Raw genomic sequence first — 16475 nt, 5'->3', positions numbered from 1 at the left:
CAATATGTTCCACAAGGATCACTCAGTACTCAATTCTTTAGTTGCAAAAAAGCAATCTGACTGTCTTCTGAACCCTTTGCAGGTTTCCGAAGTATCCTTGAGCGTCGGAGAGGCTTCCGAACCCTTTGCAGGTTTTGCCCCCAGGTTTCTTTGAGCAAGGAGTGGGAATCTAAGGAAGGATAAACGTTAATCCAGAAAGAGCATCTACCAATCGGATGATCCAGCATCAAGGTCTCAATTCCTTGACTGATAACTGAATGAACCATTTTTCGACATCAACAGTTTCAAATTAGATTTAAAAGTTATTCAAATTGAACTCGAGATTGAAGATTCAAAAAGGTTTCAAAAGAGTTTGATTTGAAAAAGAGTTTCAAAAGAGATGAAGAATTTCATGAATTTTAGAAGTTTTTGAAAATCAAAGTTGGGTTTTGGAAGGTTTCCTAGGACTTCAGCCTTCACCAGACGCATGGGACTCAGACTTCACCAGGCGCCCTAGGACTTCGGCCTTGGCCAGAAGCGTCTAGGCCAATGCCTAGCGTCCTGGCCTGTACCAAGGACGGCCTGGTCCCGACCAAAGAATGTTGGCCTATGACCGAGCTATGCTTGGCCTATGCAAGGCACATCCTTGGCCTTGGTCGAGACAGGCCCGTAGGCCTTGACCAAGAGGGTCTTCGGCCTTGACCAAAGCTTGTCCCGGGCCATTCCGAGATAGATCTCGGGCCGCAAGCTCAGATTTTTTAAAGCTTGACACGAGTGGGAGTTTTTCAGTCTAAAATACGTTTCTTCTCCCGGTTCTACCCAAATTTTCCGAAATTAACCCAGGCTATCCGAAGGCCCAAACGGAGTTATTCTTTAAAAAAGATTTTGGAAATCATTAAAGATAAAACCGAAATGCGCCATAGTCAAATTTTTCGAATATAGACTTAAGATCCGTTCAGGGCCGTGGATGGGCCCGTGCGGGCCCTGCCCTGGACCCCCACTCCAAAGGGAACAAAGGGCCTATTTCCTTGGCTTGAGTTACGGTATAGATAAGTCATGTTAGCTTAATTGACATAATACGTGTAGTAGCTAGGTTGGTTTGTTTGCTTAGCTTCCACGTAAGTGGCACGGGATCGAGTCACCCCACTCTCCAATACTTTAATTATTTTTTGGTTTTGTAAGAGTAAAAATGTTAAATAAGCCTTTATTTTTTACTTCTTTACACTTTTTCTTAACTATTTTGAGGGCATTCTTTCAACTTTTGAAGTGTTTTTAGAAATAGAACAATATGTAAACATATATATATATATGCGAAAACCATTATACAAAAGACAGAATATTCAAAAAAAATATTTGATTAATAAGACGATTGTTTATTGTACAAAAGGCCCATAAAAAAAATTCGCACGAGGCCCCCAAATTTTGAGCCACGGCCCTGGATCCGTTCGACATAGAGATGTCAACCAAGTATCTCCCGGATTAATCATGCATATATAATTGATTATTTTGAATATTATATGAATGCATGTGATGTGAATGCGGGAACTAGTACGCCGATAGAACGTTATTTCTTTCATTCTTGTTTTAAGCACAAATGTGTGCACGTTGTAATAATTTTAATTTTAATTTCAATTATATACGATCTCCGTATCATTCGAGTATATGAGTTCATTGAAGAAACTCAGGAATGGGATCCTGATTCGAGAAGGAGAATTCAATGGAGGTTCGTGGATGGAGATCCAGGCAAAAACAAGAAGAATCCTAAAAAGATTAGATCTTATTAGACTATAGGCCATACTTGGATCCATATGTGCTTGATTTATTTTTTCGCGCGCATTTACTTTTTTATTTACGTTTATGTCGTGGATGGTTAGTTTAAAGTTCACTATAATGCATGCTAGACAAAACATAATAATCCCTAAAGGAAATTTTGAGTAAAGTGTCTACCCAGATTAAGACACCCTTTGAGCCCTCGATCATCGAAGGTGGGTCTTCCTCAACAGGGTGCCATCTTTTATCTTGGGACAATGCGGATAGACCTATGGAAGAGGTCTACGCGTCTAAATGGTTCCATCAACGAGATCAAGAAAAGAGTTTTGGATACTCGAGGCAAAAGAATGGATATGACATAATACATGTAATCCATCAACCGAGAGTCATAAGGGTGTGACCAGTGAAATAGTTCACTCATCAGGACAACGGGGTTAAGGGCATGGCCATAGTCCGCTTAACCTCGAAGAAATGTGATCTCGCAATCGCATTATAAAACCAAGGACGGTTTTCTTGGATAATGTGGCAAAAATTAGTGTTTTTGCAAAATATCGAATGTAATACTTAGCAAAATCTTTTTTCTGTTTCATGTAGTTTTAATGGTAAAACATAGTCTTTTTAACATATGTTCAATCATCGAGCTAGGAGGTGAATCTGAGAATGGTTCCCGGATCCACAAACAAAGAAAGCATCCTAGATACCCCAATTCCAAAGATAACTGCAACCTCGACGGTTTAGGAACGAGAGCAGGCCAAAATTATCTGGATGAACTCAGTTTCATTAACATGCCTTATGTTGGTAACCACATAACCAAATCTTCAAAAGAGATTTTAGGAAATGGATGCGCACACAATCATCTGACGATTGTGGATATGTCCCGACAGAAATCGTAGGTGAGGAAGTACGTGACTTGCAAGGCAATCTGGAAAAGCATTGGAAAATCTGTATGAGAGAAGGAACTTCTTTTGATTCAGAAAGAAAAAGGGCTTAAAGAAGGAAGAAAGAAGCAATTAGCCAAGAGGAATGACAACTCAGTTGTCAAGGCCATAGCTAAAGGCGCTTCTTCTGATTCAAGGTGTCTCTACGACAATGGTCTCGACATTGGAAGAGAAACTGCTTTATGTACCTGGAGGACAAAAAGGAAGGAATTGGGAATTCCGACCAAGGTATCTATGTTATTGAGATTAACTTAGCAAATACAATTGATTCCCCATATGGTTATTTGATACTGGATGTGGAGCTCATATCATTTCTGATGTGCAGGAGCTAAAGGGAATAAGATATTTGTCTAAAAGGAAGATGGTCCTACGAGTAGCAAACAAAGAAAGGGTTGCTGCAGTAGCTGTAGGGACCTATAGTTTGCCCTTAGAAACATTATCTTTGCCTCAGCTTTGGATAGAGAAGGTTATCATCTAATAATAAATGATCAACGTTGTTATTTATATAAAGGTAAAATGTTTTATACTAGTGCTAAGTTATACAACTGTCTTTATAAAAAAAAATATAGACAACAAAATCTTTAACGTGGATTCAAATAGGTTATGATCGAATGATTAAAACCCAAGTTATCTTTGGCATTGTCGTTTAGGTTACATTAATCAAAAACGCATAGAGAAGCTTCATACAGACGTATGTGGACCAATGAGCACCGGTTAGAGTTAACTACAACTACTTCATCACATTCACGGATAACGTCACTAGATATGGTTACATATACTTGACCATCTTTGAGAATCTAGAAATGGTCCTTTCTGCTAACCCCTTTTGTCCCTTGCTCTTTTCTCAAAGAGGGGTTCTAAGTGACGGTCGACCGGTGACCTTTGAGGTGATGGGGTATCAGGTCCGTCTGGTGAACGGCCGACTTGTCGATGTAGTTATGTCCACTTCTTTGGAGTTAGTCCCTCTTGACGTGGTTCTTCTTCTTCTTCTTCTTCAATCATGTAGTAATTTGAAGTTACTTATTTTTGTTTCTCCTTTTTGCTACACGTGTATAAGAACATATGCCTTTTGTTGAATGAACTCTGTCTTTCATCACTCCTTCATTCTTTTCCTGCGAGTACATGAAAACGTCGAACGAACAAACGTAGTACTATTAGTGTAATCCTAGGTTTACTAATGCGATTTTCCTAATCTTACTACGCTTAACTCCAGATGTCTTTTCCTACACACAAGAATTAAAATCAGACCTATTCTAAACATGCATGCCCTAACTTATTAATTCCTTCTGCAAAATAAAACCCAAGTTAGCCCTGTATAATAATTTTTGAGTAGTTTCGAAGTTTAGCTAGAATTTATCCTTGGGCACTTGGTCGTTGCTTCGCTACCAGAATTGTTTCGTTGGCATGAGCGCGACTAGGTTAACTAGGACTTCTCCTTTGGCCTCTGATTGTCGCTTTCGCTATCCGGGTTGTTTCGCCGGCTTGAGCACGACTAGGTTCACTAGGACTTCTCCTTATTCGTCGGCTTGAGCTCGACTAGTTTAGACTATGACTTCTCCTTGGGCCCCTGGTCGTCGCTTTCGCTATCAAGGCTGTTTCGTCGGCTTAAGCACGACTAGGTTCACTAGAACTTCTCCTAATTCGTCGGTTTGACCTCGACTAGTTTAGAGTAGGACTTCTCCTTGGGCCCCTGGTCGTCGCTTCGCTACCAGGGTTGTTTCGTCGACTTGAGCACGACTGAGTTCACTATACTTCTCCTTATTCGTCGGCTTGACTTCGACTAGTTTAGACTAGGACTTCTCCTTAGGCCCCTGGTCGTCGCTTTCGCTATCAGGGCTATTTCGTCGGCTTGAGCACGACTAGGTTCACTAATTCTTCTCATTCTTTGTCGGTTTGAGCTCGACTAGTTTAGACTAGGACTTTTCTTTGGGCCCCTGGTCGTCGCTTTTGCTATTAGGGTTGTTTCGTCGGCTTAAGCACGACTAGGTTCACTAGGACTTATCCTTATTCGTCGGCTTGAGCTCGACTAGTTTAGACTAGGACTTCTCTTTGGGCCCCTTGTCGTCGCTTTCGCTATCAGGGCTATTTCGTCGGCTTGAGCAAGAACTAGTTTAACTAGGACTTCTCCTTGGGCCCCTATTCGTCGCTTTCGTTATCAGAGTTGTTTCGTCGACTTCAACACGACTATTTTCACTAGGACTTCTCCTTATTCGTCTGCTTGAGCACGACTAATTTAGACTAGGACTTCTCCTTGGGCCCCTAATCTTCGCATTTGCTATCTGGGTTGTTTCGTCAGCTTGAGCACGACTAGTTTAACTACGACTTCTCTTTATTCGTCGGCTTGAGCTCGACTAGTTTAGACTTGGACTTCTCCTTGGGGCCCCTGGTCGTCGCTTTCGCTATCAGGGTTGTTTCGTCGGCTTAAGCACGACTAGTTTAACTAAGACTTCTCCTTGAATAACACTTGTTTTGAAAAGTATTATTTATTGATAGATATTGTATAGCTATTGCTACATCATAGCCTAGCTGCCTTATTATAAGATAAATTAAAAACAAATAATTGCGGGGGTCGTTCGCCGTACCTGAACGATTCTTTCCTTACTTTTACATGTCCGTTGTGGGATCGTCGTAGAAGACTCCATCCTCCCCAGCGTTGACAGAAACGGTTACCTCTTTTTTGTTGTTTCGGGTTAAGATCAAATAGCATTCTCAAGCTATCTCTTGGTTTCCCTAGACTGTTCCTACAAGACTCGCTCCCGGAAATGGGAATTTCATCATCAAGTGATTCGTAGAGACGATAGCCCCAGATTCTCTCAGGAAGCAGTTTTTCCCTAAAATGATGTTGTAGGCATGTAGCTTATCGACTATGGTGAAATTCAGCATCATGATTTTTTTTGCTACTCCGTCTCCGATCAGCATAGGTAATGATACAATCCCGTCGGTTTCGACTTGGTTGTCACCGAACCCTGTAAAGTAAGATTCTTAAGGTTTGAGATATTGAGAGCTTACCCTAAGTTTCTGGAAGCACGTCCTGCTCATGACTTCGGTTGAGTTTCATGTGTCGACTAAGATTCGTCCGACGTTCCAATTGGACACGACCGATATTATCACCAACGGATCGGTGAGTGGAATAATCACTCCTACCAGGCCATCATCCATGAAGATTATGGGTGGTGTCTCTGTGTTGGGCTTAGTAAACAGGTTTGGCGGAGTCTTTGCTTCGTTAGCGTATCTGCGTTGCTCACCCTTTGTGTTCTTGTTGAGGGTTGGACCCCAACGATGGTGCTGATATTGCCCATTATTCTCGTGTGTTCACCGGGTCCCTTGACCACTTTCTTGGCGGACGTGGAGTGTGTATTGGTGTCCAAACCGGACCTTACTCCTCCTTTGCTCGAGGACCTTTTGTTTTGTAATCGTTCGGTTGTTGCTCCTTCTTGTAGTCGTAGGGTTGGTATTTTTTCTGATGTACTTATCCAACTCCCCTTTCGTTACGAGCTCTTCTATCAGATTTTTGAGGTGTCGGCAGTTGTCGGTTTATGGCCATACTCCCAGTGAAATGCGCACCAAGCGGTCATATCCCTCGGACCGAATTTTTCCCTATCGTCATTGGGTTTTGGCAGCTAAACTTTCTCATTTGTAATGAGGATTTATAAGATTTCTTCTCTTACTTTCGTTAATGGGGTGAAGGCGGCAAAGTCGGGCCTCCCTCGCCTGCTTCGGTCTCGCTCTCTAGCGGGCCTCGTCTCTTCACGCTCCTTCCTTCTGGTTGGTTTTGCCTCGTATGGGATGTTCGCCACTTCTTTCATTCTGCGATAATTTTCCTATCTTCTTATGAATTGTTGAACCTTTTCTATCAATTCCTCCAAGGGTGTCTAGCTCGTTGTTTGCAATTTCTGCCAGGATGTTGTCATGTCTGAGACATCGCTTTATAGCGGAGAATGCAACCTTTGGCTCGAGGTCTGGAACCTGCACTATAAGATTCCTGAATCTCTGCCAGTATTTTGCGAGGGACTCGTTTTTCCCTTGGACGATGTTGAATAGATCGTCTGTCTTTCTTCTTATTGTAATACTGCCCCGGAAGGAGTCGCAGAATGCTTGTGCGAGCTCTTTGAAATATTTTATCGAACCAGGCTCCAAGGCTTAGTACCATGCCTGGGCCGGTCCCTTCAAAATTGTGGCGAAGACCACGCACCATACATTTCGAGCTGCATTGTACTGAGGTTCATTAATGAAACATAATTCTAGATGAATAACACATGACCCTCCAGACCGTGATAGTGCTCGAGCAGGAGACATTTAAAGTTCTTGGGCCTTTCGGCCTCTAAAATTTCCTTACGTAAAGGGGGTAGGTTGATTATGGCTCTTGATGACATCTTTCCTTTCTCCCTCATCCGGGTCAGTTCCGCCACCTGGTGTATAAGTATTTCGTTGATGGTTGGATCATCGTGAGTCCTGCACCAATTCTTGGAGGTTTTGGAATATATGGTCGGTTCGGGTTTAGTATTCCGGCATCATCTAGTATCTTCTTAAGATATATCTGGTCGACGGGCATAGTTTGTGCGGTGGTTTACCCAGGCGCAAAAGCACTGACTGGTGTGGAGAAGAGCTGGCGATCTCGACTCCTGATTGCGGCCATTCTTTCCTCGGCGGTGGGAGATTTTCTGATTGCCTCTGCTTTGCGGAGGCTCTCCTATAGTTGTTCCACATCCTCCTTTTTCTGTAACTAATCAGCCTTCAGTTGCTCGATTTCGGCCCGGAGTACGACCGGATTGGGAGCCTGGTTTGAGACCCTTGGGGGTGTGTTCGTTTGAAGACATGGTTGCCTGAAGGGCTTAAGAGAAAACGGTTAATTTGAGACTAAGAGGAAATTTAGGTTACCGAATTGATGAGATTGCTAGAGAGATCCCCTCCTTCTAGCGCCAAATGTTGATGTCAAAAAATGGCCTTCCGTTATATCAGCATGAAACAGGGACTTGATGCATGAAAACGTCTGTTATGATTGAATATTCTGTTAAGTGGGATGAGATGCCTTCCTACTGCTCCTCGCTCCAGCTCATTCTCTTTGCTCTTGCTTCTGCTCCTTGCACCTGATTCATGGGAGGAAAACCTACAAAGGGTTCAAAAATCGCTCCGACGAGCAAGACAGTTAGGTTGCTCTTTGTAGTAAAAGAATGAATATTGATCGATCTTTTTGGGGGAGAATATGGGAACTCTTGTGTGAGGGGTGATCTTTCTGGTTGAGAGATCGTGTCAACTTGTCCTTTGGAAGACGATGGGAGGCTCTTTTATAGGTTGAGGTAGACCGCCTGTGATGAGGCGGTTGTGATCCGGCGTTTAGGGAAGTTTCCCACTGTTCGTGGTTAGGGTTTCCCTAATAGTTATCTCGTATATAGAATAAATAGAAATTCCTAAGTTCAAGAATCCTTCGTAGATATCTAGCTTAAACACTTAAGATCTTTAACTGATTGTGATCTTTTAGGGAGATTCCGGGATTGAGTCGGTAAGTTGTTGGCGCGCTTCTGCCTCTCCAGTTTAGGGTGTGAGACATCAGCCTAACTTACGTGGACCCCCTTCATTCCTTTAGAGATTCCAGAACTGATCTGTTCGTCTTGGGAGGTTGATACCTCTTAGTTGTTCTGTTACCTTAAGTCGGGTTGACCCGTTAGACTTCAGGTCTGTTCTTAACTCTTTGACGTTAGTCAACGTCTGGACAATTTATGCATCATCAGAACCAAAACAAATAAAAATGAGCTAAAAAGTAAATATACATATTGTTTTAAAATATATTAACTCAATTAGACATCTTGTAATTGGTGAATGTGTGGTCAATGAAGATGGTGATCAGGGAATGTGGAGTGGTGATAGTTGTTTTTGTAGTGGTGGTGGTGGCGAGCAATGATAAATAAGATGATGCGGAAGAAGACGAACATAAGTTGGAAACATTATTGTAAAGAAGAGTAACTTCATCTAGATTGGCGTCGTGAGCTATTCGCACAATCCTATATTGAAGTGGGGTCAATGTCAAAATTGCTTTGACAAATATGAAAGTTAGTTCCTATTGGGCACCCATCTTTTAACCAACTCACCCATTTGGACTCCCTATTTTGACCAGAAGACACCACTACCCCCAAGGCCCCAACTCGAAATTTTGCTAACAAATGATTGAAATCTTTTTTTTTCCAGCTTAAACCCTTTTCTCATATTCATAGAGTTTCCGAAGGGTTAATTGCAATGCTTCTTTTCCATGGTTCAATGCAGACACATCATCCATAAGGTGAAAGCAACTGTGGTAGTGTCAAACTGCTTACCCAGCAATGACCCACTTGGTCTAGCATCTTCTTCATGAGATATTTTAACTTGGTTAGAGTATTCAAAGATTTGTGATTTGTTTCAATCTTCTAGTCGTTCATACCCCTCTCCCAAAACAGATAGGTCGAGAGCTGATTCTGTATTGTCATGTTGATTTCAGTTTGCCTAAATGTAATAGTATAAGATGATGTGATGGGTTTCAGTCTGATTGGTATCTTGGATTTTATCTGAAACAACTAATAGGTTAAGAAAACGAATTTATTTTCAGAAGCTTCAGAGTGAATATCAGTTTACAAGGTCCCAATGGAGGCTAGCCTAAACCAGAGTGAACCATGGAAAGCTAATGATGTATTGAGACATCAAAGGCAGTCTCGCTCTCAACAGATCTATAGATAACAACACAGCAAGAAAATAACATGTCATAATTTCAGGGATAATCAGCTTCTTTTGTTTAATTTAAGGCCTCTTAAGACTAATTAATGACAAGTACAGAAGGAGCTTATACAAGTATACTTGCAGATGATCAGACACCTGCTTCTACGATTCATTGGAAAGGAATTGCTGCCTTTCTCTTCTACATTTGACAAACTGACTTTACAAAAGCAGTGACGCACAGAAAGGAGATTCATTTTTTTAGAACAAGAAAGAGATGAGAGTGATGAATTAGCTCCAGGATGTCAACCCGAATCTATCAGCGACATTGTACATGACAAGATGGTTCCAAGTGGGTCCAAATAGACCCTCTCCACCAATCGCAAATATAAGAGCCCACGAAGAAAGAAGAACGGCAGATAACGAGAATCCAACTGCTGATCGAAAGACATCTGCAAAATGAACCCACCAAACATACATTATCTGAATAGCAAAACTGAAGAGGAAAGGATTAGGCAAGGGCGGAAATGCAAATTGGAAAGAAGTAGATTAATATGGAAAGACACATAAAAAGGAAGGCAAAAATAACGGAGGGAGTAAAATGTCGTCTCAGTCTCTCAGACATCTAACTATGTGCATACACGTTCATTGAATCACTAATACAATTAATTCAAATCTTTCAAAATAAGTAAAAGAATCTTCTCTTTAAGTTCTATCCACATATAAGCTACATATATATATATATATATATATAAGTCTACTAAGTGTAATGTAGATAATTAACTTAAGAACATGTCAACGGACAGAAGAATATGCCCCTGTGTTACTAAATGTGTATTCTAGTGGTTTTTAGAGTCCTTTGCATAAATTACACTATCTCCTTGCACATCCAAATCTTCCACTTTTCATAAATTTAAAAGAGCTCTGACCAACCACTACATCCTATCAGTTAGATATTCAAAGGCTAAGCTGTTAAACTCGGACTTGGTTCGGGATCGTCAAAGGGCCGAGCCCGCGATAAGGTCATGCCTAGCCGACCTGAGTTATTAGGCGAGTTACTTATAGTAAATATTAGTTTTTACTTTTGAGGTAGTTTGTTTAAAAACTGCATTATAACAGCTTTAGTGCTGCAGTATTCACTTAAAAGCAGTTGTTTTACAGCTGCATTTTGCAGCTCTTCTTGTCCTTACAATGAAAAGAAGAAAACTGATGTTTCCTCTTTTTGCAACTGCACATAGAGTTAGCTTTGTGATTTGGGTTGTTTGTCTTCATAAGCTTCCCACAATCGACCGTTAAAAGAGGGGGTTCCAGCTTATGAATAGATGCATTAAGTGTAAGGAGCAAGAAGAGACAACAGACCACCTTCTGTTGCATTGCAAAGTGGCTACGGGCTTATGGTTCGACTTCCTTAACGCCTTCAACATCAATTGGAGCCTCCCAAGGTCGATAGATCAAGCTATTAATCATTGGCAGAATTTGAAGATTCCAAAGGCCGGAAAGGAGGTTTGTAACCTGATCCCATCTGCGATCATTTGGTGCCTTTTGACAGATAGGAACGATAACATTTTTAAGGAGTCTAGTCCCCATAATGTAACAAAGGTGGAACGTGTAAAAGGGTCAATATTCCATCGTAGTAGAAACTCGATTTGTGCTAAGTCTAAATTGTATTATGACTGTTCACAACTGGGAAGCTACGATAATATAACATAGCTCAGTAGCTAACCAAGTTACCTTGTAAAATCATTTCTCCTATTAATTCGTTCAAAGTAAAAAGGAAAAAGAACTGTGAAAGTTGTAAAATGAAGAGTTGCCAGGAAATCAGATATGATAAACCTGAATCAACTTTATAGGCTAGTAGACTTGATAATTTAACTTCTCTCTCCCTCCTCTTTTTCTTTCCTTACTTCTAACAGTTTCTGTTTTTGAAAAACCCAATTCAATTTTCTAAACAAGAAAACGACCTAACTACTGACTCGCCAAGTTAGTAGGGTAGGAATTGGCCCAGACTCAGCCAAGTTACCAAACCTTAGGCCTAGGGACTCTGTTAGGATGCGATCGAGCCACTGCCGAGCCTGACCCTGGTCGAGTCCCGAGCTTAGCAGCTTAGCTCATTGTCTAGTACTAGTTGTTATCTATTTCTCCACCAGCCGTGCTCATTTGTCATCTATTGCGGCAAGAACTAGAGGACAAAGCAAATGTGAACATTGGCATTGATAAGAAGATATGGCTCATTAGCATTGGGCTGGGCAAGATGGATGAAGTTTGAAATGCTTCATAAACATTTTTAAAGTTGAACAACTTCGTTTAAAACAGGATCTGAAAGTGGGTATAAATTATGATCCCATAAATAATCAAATATAATATGAAATTCTGTAGAGATGGAGGTGAAACCCTAGAATAAAAATGCACCACGGATTACAGAAAATGGAAAGTGGGATAAAAAAAAAAAAGACTTACAGCGGCGAATGAGTGGAAAAGAATGTGAGTGGCGAAGAACTGGCCAGAAGTAGAAGCAATTGACGGCCCAGAGAAAAGGAAGAAGAAGGAATCCAAATCTGAAGAAGTTTCTGGCGTAGATGAGAGAGTCTTCTTCTGAAAGACCGAGATGGCCGTCTATAGTCGGCCAAAGCGGTGGCTGTCGTCGATTCATGACATTACGTTCGATTAGACCTGCTGATTCCCCTAAATTACTCCTTATTTCTCCTCTTTCGTCTACCCTCTCCATCTCCCCCGACTAGTGTTTCTGGTTTCCCCTTCTGTTTCACAAACTGGACGAATAACCCCCACTAACTGACCTTTTCTTGGGTTATTTCCCAAATGGCTCCCAACTTTGTGACCAACTTCCTGCCTGCCCCCCTACTTTAGCAAAATACCTATATGACCCACTTTTTCAGTTATCTTTAACTTTCCGTTACTCTCTCTCCTCCATCTCATTTCCTCTCTCTGCCACATCATTGATCACGCCACATCATCGTCTTCACCGGAAAGTTAAAGATAACTGAAAAGATGACCATATGGGTATTTTTGCTAAAGTAGGGGGCCAGGCAGGAAGCTGGTCACAAAGTTGGCGGCCATTTGGGAAATAACCCTTTTTTTTGTTGAAACAAAGAGAAACGACTGAAACTAATATATAAGAACGTCGGGTAAATCTTTCGTGCCCCATTTTGCCAATTTGTCTGCTAGCTCATTGTGGTTCCGAGGAGTGTACGAGAATTTAATGTCTTCGAAGTGGTTCTTGAGGGTATTGATCTTGTCCATATGTTGTTCAGATTGCCAGTTGATCGTTATGCTGTTATTGTGGAGGAAGCGAATTAGATTCTGGTTGTCGCTTTCAATATGGATGTGAGGGATTCTAAGGTCTGGGCCCATTGCATGGCTTGTAAACATACTCATTCTTCGGCAGTTTGACCTCTGATAGTGTCTGCTAAGGCTGCTATAAACTTTGCTTTCTCATCGTGCCTAATACATCCAAAGCTTGCTGGGTCTAGGGTGGGAAACCGGTCCGGGGACCCGAGATCCGAACCAATTCGCTCGGACCGTTAGTACCCGAAATCCGATTAAAACCCGAGCCGGGTATACCCGGCCCCTTATATCGGGCCGGCGTGGGCGGGTCTCGCCTCCTACCGGAGTCCCGGCCCATTAAACCCGCCCATTTAGAACCCGCTACCCGCCCGCCCGGAGTAAACCCGGTACCCGTGATGGGCCTAAAAGGTTACCCTAAAAAGGTTTCCACCCGCAAGTATACGGGCGTCAAGTAATAGTTCCGGTAAGACCGGTTCGTTCCTCAGAGACTAAGTTAAACTAATTCTAACCTTAAAACTATTGAGATTTAAAATTGGTTTTGATGGTGATAAAATAGAATTATAATATAAAACTCAAGAAAAATAAATAAATAAATAAATAAATATTTCGATATTCAGAAAAAGGGAACCTAGGGTTTTCGAATCCGTTTTCCTAACAATTCTAAGGACAAATTAGTTTTGGTCTAATTCGATAGTTCTTTGTATAACTCAGGTTTTCAGTCCATGAACGGTCTAAAAAACCCGGAAGATATTATCGTTAAAATAATAAAAACTGTAATAAATTTATCATTAGAATAATTATTTAAACTTCATCTAAAACCCTAGATATAAAGGACTTAGCTACTAATGCTAGAAACGATAAATATTTGAAGTAATAAAAGAAAAAGAAGAAAGAAACTTACTTTTCTGCGCTTCTCCCACCAAACAGACCCTTAAGGAATTGATTTCCTTCTGTTTTTCCCGGAAATCTGCCAAACGCACCCTCTGGGAAAACGATTTTCTTGTCTTCCCGGAAATATTTTCCTCTCTGGAAATTTATTTTCTCACCTTCTTCAACCTCACGTTTCTCTCACTTTAATCTCTCTATCTATGTTATTTCTTGCTCTCTCACTAAACAGGAAACAACAAAAAGAAAGAGAAAATCGAAAATCAAATTAATTTCAAAAAGAAACTGAGTTTCTGTTCTTCTCTCTCTCTACAATAATTCAGCTCTCTTAATCTCTCTGTCTCTCTCTCTCTCTCTCTCACTAATAAAAAAGGAGACAATCCAAAATAAAGAAAAGAAACCAAAAAATCAGAAATCAAAAGCTCTCGGTTCTCTCTCTCTCTCTACTGTTCTTCTATTAAAACTGTTCTTTTCTCTCTGTTTTTGTTCCCCCCCCCTTTTCTAATGATCCTCCTCTGTTTTATAGCAGCCCAATCGAAATCTCTCTCTGTTTAAATTCGAATCAATCTTCCCATGATATTAGAGAAAATCTCTTTCTCTCTCTATCTCTTCTCGGGTCTCTCTCTTCTGTTTCGATTCTCCCTGTTTTTCCTTCTCTCTCTGTTTCTATTTAAATTTGAGAAGATAAGGGAGGGAGAGAGAATCACGTACGGTTCTGTTTGAAAAAGATGGCGATTCGGTGCTTCGCGGCTGGATGAAGAAAGGTGTAACGGCTCAGATCGCGTCAGCGAGAATGCTCTCATCCGTTTGATGCACTCGGGTACACACAAATACACTGCTTCAAGAAACACGGTATCAAAGACGTTAGAAATCCTGGGAGCCGTCCCACCGTACCCGAATGTAGCCCGCGTCTCTTCTGGTCCGTGCGATAGTTTCCTGGATGCATGCCATGTGTCCATCTTGTCATTTAGTCCACCAAGTTTGACCCGAACTTTGACCTTCTCTATTTTATTGATCCGGACTCCGATTTGACTTCTGTTTTCGCCTACGGGCTCGTCTCGGACTCTACTTTCCATCTGAACACTAATCTTGACCAAGAAGTCTGAATCAACAAATGACCAAAATGCCCCTAGTCTGTATTCTTTCCAACTTTATCCGTTTTGCACGCGTAACTCTGTAAAAAGGTACCTGATCATAAAAGAGGGTAATTCGTGAGAGTAACTGCTCTAGAGAGACTAACTCGTCTAAATTAAGAGACTCAGATGGGACATTTCCATGTCTCATCAACCCGCCCGCCCGGAAGAGAGAGTTACCCGCTCGCCTGGAAGAATACCCGTGACCTTTTAAATGATCCAATGGTCGGTACATCCCCAACCGTTGGATCAAAAGAGGCCAGAAACCCTAGCCGCCCACCACCTTTATAAATAGGGAAATTTAGCCAAAACTACCTAAAAAATTGGGGCTTTGGTTAAAAAGGATCTATCAACTTTTTGTAGGCTTAAGCTCATTGGGGCATTTTTGTAAATTATACAATACAGGGAAAAGACTAAATCACCCTTATATAAAATCTCATTTTTCCCTATTTCTCTATCTTCTTTCTCTCTCTAACGAAATAAACCTATTCCCCTCTTACATAATCTATAACTTTCATCGTTTAACATCTAGGGTTTTCATAGTTTCTCTCCTCAATTGATTACATCTCTATTCATCGTTTAACGTCTAGGTTTTTCACCGTTTTTCTCCTCAACTGATTACATCTCTATTCAGTGTTGAGGTATTGCCGGTCTGAAGAGCTCCAAGGTAAGGTAGTTTTACTTTTTTCCTCTCTTTCTCTTATCAATTGTTGTTTGAAAATTATTGATTGTTGAAATATTACCTGCTTCAACTCATCTCTCAGCGAAGTGTAGCTAGTTTTAGGTTTGTGAGACAATTTTTCCATGGTCAGTACCTTAAATGAACCTTAGAATTATGGGTACCCCTTAATTGTTCATATTCTTAAGTTTGTATTAGTTATAAATCACAATCTGTTTTGGTCATTCTTCTGAATTCTGCATCTCAAATTAATGGAAAGATTGATTTTTTTTGTGGGTATCTTTTATTTTTGCAGTAAATTGAGTTGTGAGTAATTTGCTCATCACCTGTTTGTTTAATTGTCTTGAATTCTTTGACTGAAAACAATCTATATTCAATTGAATATATTGAAGATTGTGTTGCTTATTGTGATTTAAACACTTGTTATCATTTGGATTGGAGAATTTCAGTTAAGAGGAATTTGATGAGTAATATTATTAGATTAAAAAATATAGGGTTCTGGCCTCATTTGTATTAGATTAACAAATTTGATTAATGAGTTTGTGTGATTTGCTAAACTTTGTTTCACATTAAAATGCAGGATATTCATAACAATGATGTAAGTTTGAACAATTACGAAGGAAAGATTATTCTTATAGTCAATGTTGCTTCAAAATAATATTTGAATACTTGATTTGATCTAAGTTTTGATTTTAACTACCATTTATACCTCTCTTATTGTTTTATCTTGTTTTTTTTTCTTCGATTACTCATGAAAACGGTAGTGCATGTTTCTATACTCTATATGAGATTTTTTTTTCCGTAATGACCTTAACGATTAAGCAATACTTATCTCTATACTTAGCATAGAAATTTCGGGAAACCATCTTTCTTTAGTTTGTTTCTCTTTCAGCAATTATATTTCTTTTTAATTTATCAGCTAAACGACTTGTCTTTTTCATTACAGAGTTGATTGTGGTTTATACGTATGTCAATTCATTTCGAATGCTACAAAAGGTCAGGATTTTGAAGAAATGGAGGTTGAACCTAATGAGATTACGAAACTTAGAAGGAAGATAGTTGCTGAAATTGTTTCAGATGAAAAATAATGTTGGATTCAATAAAAAA

The 16475-nt window shown here is 40.4% G+C and overlaps 1 protein-coding gene across 1 annotated transcript; it reads right to left on the bottom strand.

Moving 5' to 3' along the window:
- Positions 1-9399: 9399 nt before the first annotated feature.
- On the bottom strand, positions 9400-12135 carry LOC147530980 (gamma-secretase subunit). The gene is made up of 2 exons (XM_086649508.1): positions 11826-12135; positions 9400-9820 (listed from the first exon to the last, which is right to left on the bottom strand). Exons 1-2 carry the CDS (start codon positions 12091-12093, stop codon positions 9660-9662), a joined length of 429 nt encoding a protein of 142 aa, XP_086505634.1. The 5' UTR covers positions 12094-12135; the 3' UTR covers positions 9400-9659.
- Positions 12136-16475: the final 4340 nt, after the last annotated feature.

This window comes from Eschscholzia californica, unplaced genomic scaffold (genome assembly GCF_041429995.1).
Source record: "Eschscholzia californica isolate CP2 unplaced genomic scaffold, dmEscCali1.0.p SCAF_6, whole genome shotgun sequence".
NCBI classification, from domain to species: domain Eukaryota; kingdom Viridiplantae; phylum Streptophyta; class Magnoliopsida; order Ranunculales; family Papaveraceae; genus Eschscholzia; species Eschscholzia californica.
This window is presented reverse-complemented; position numbering and strand designations above follow the sequence as displayed.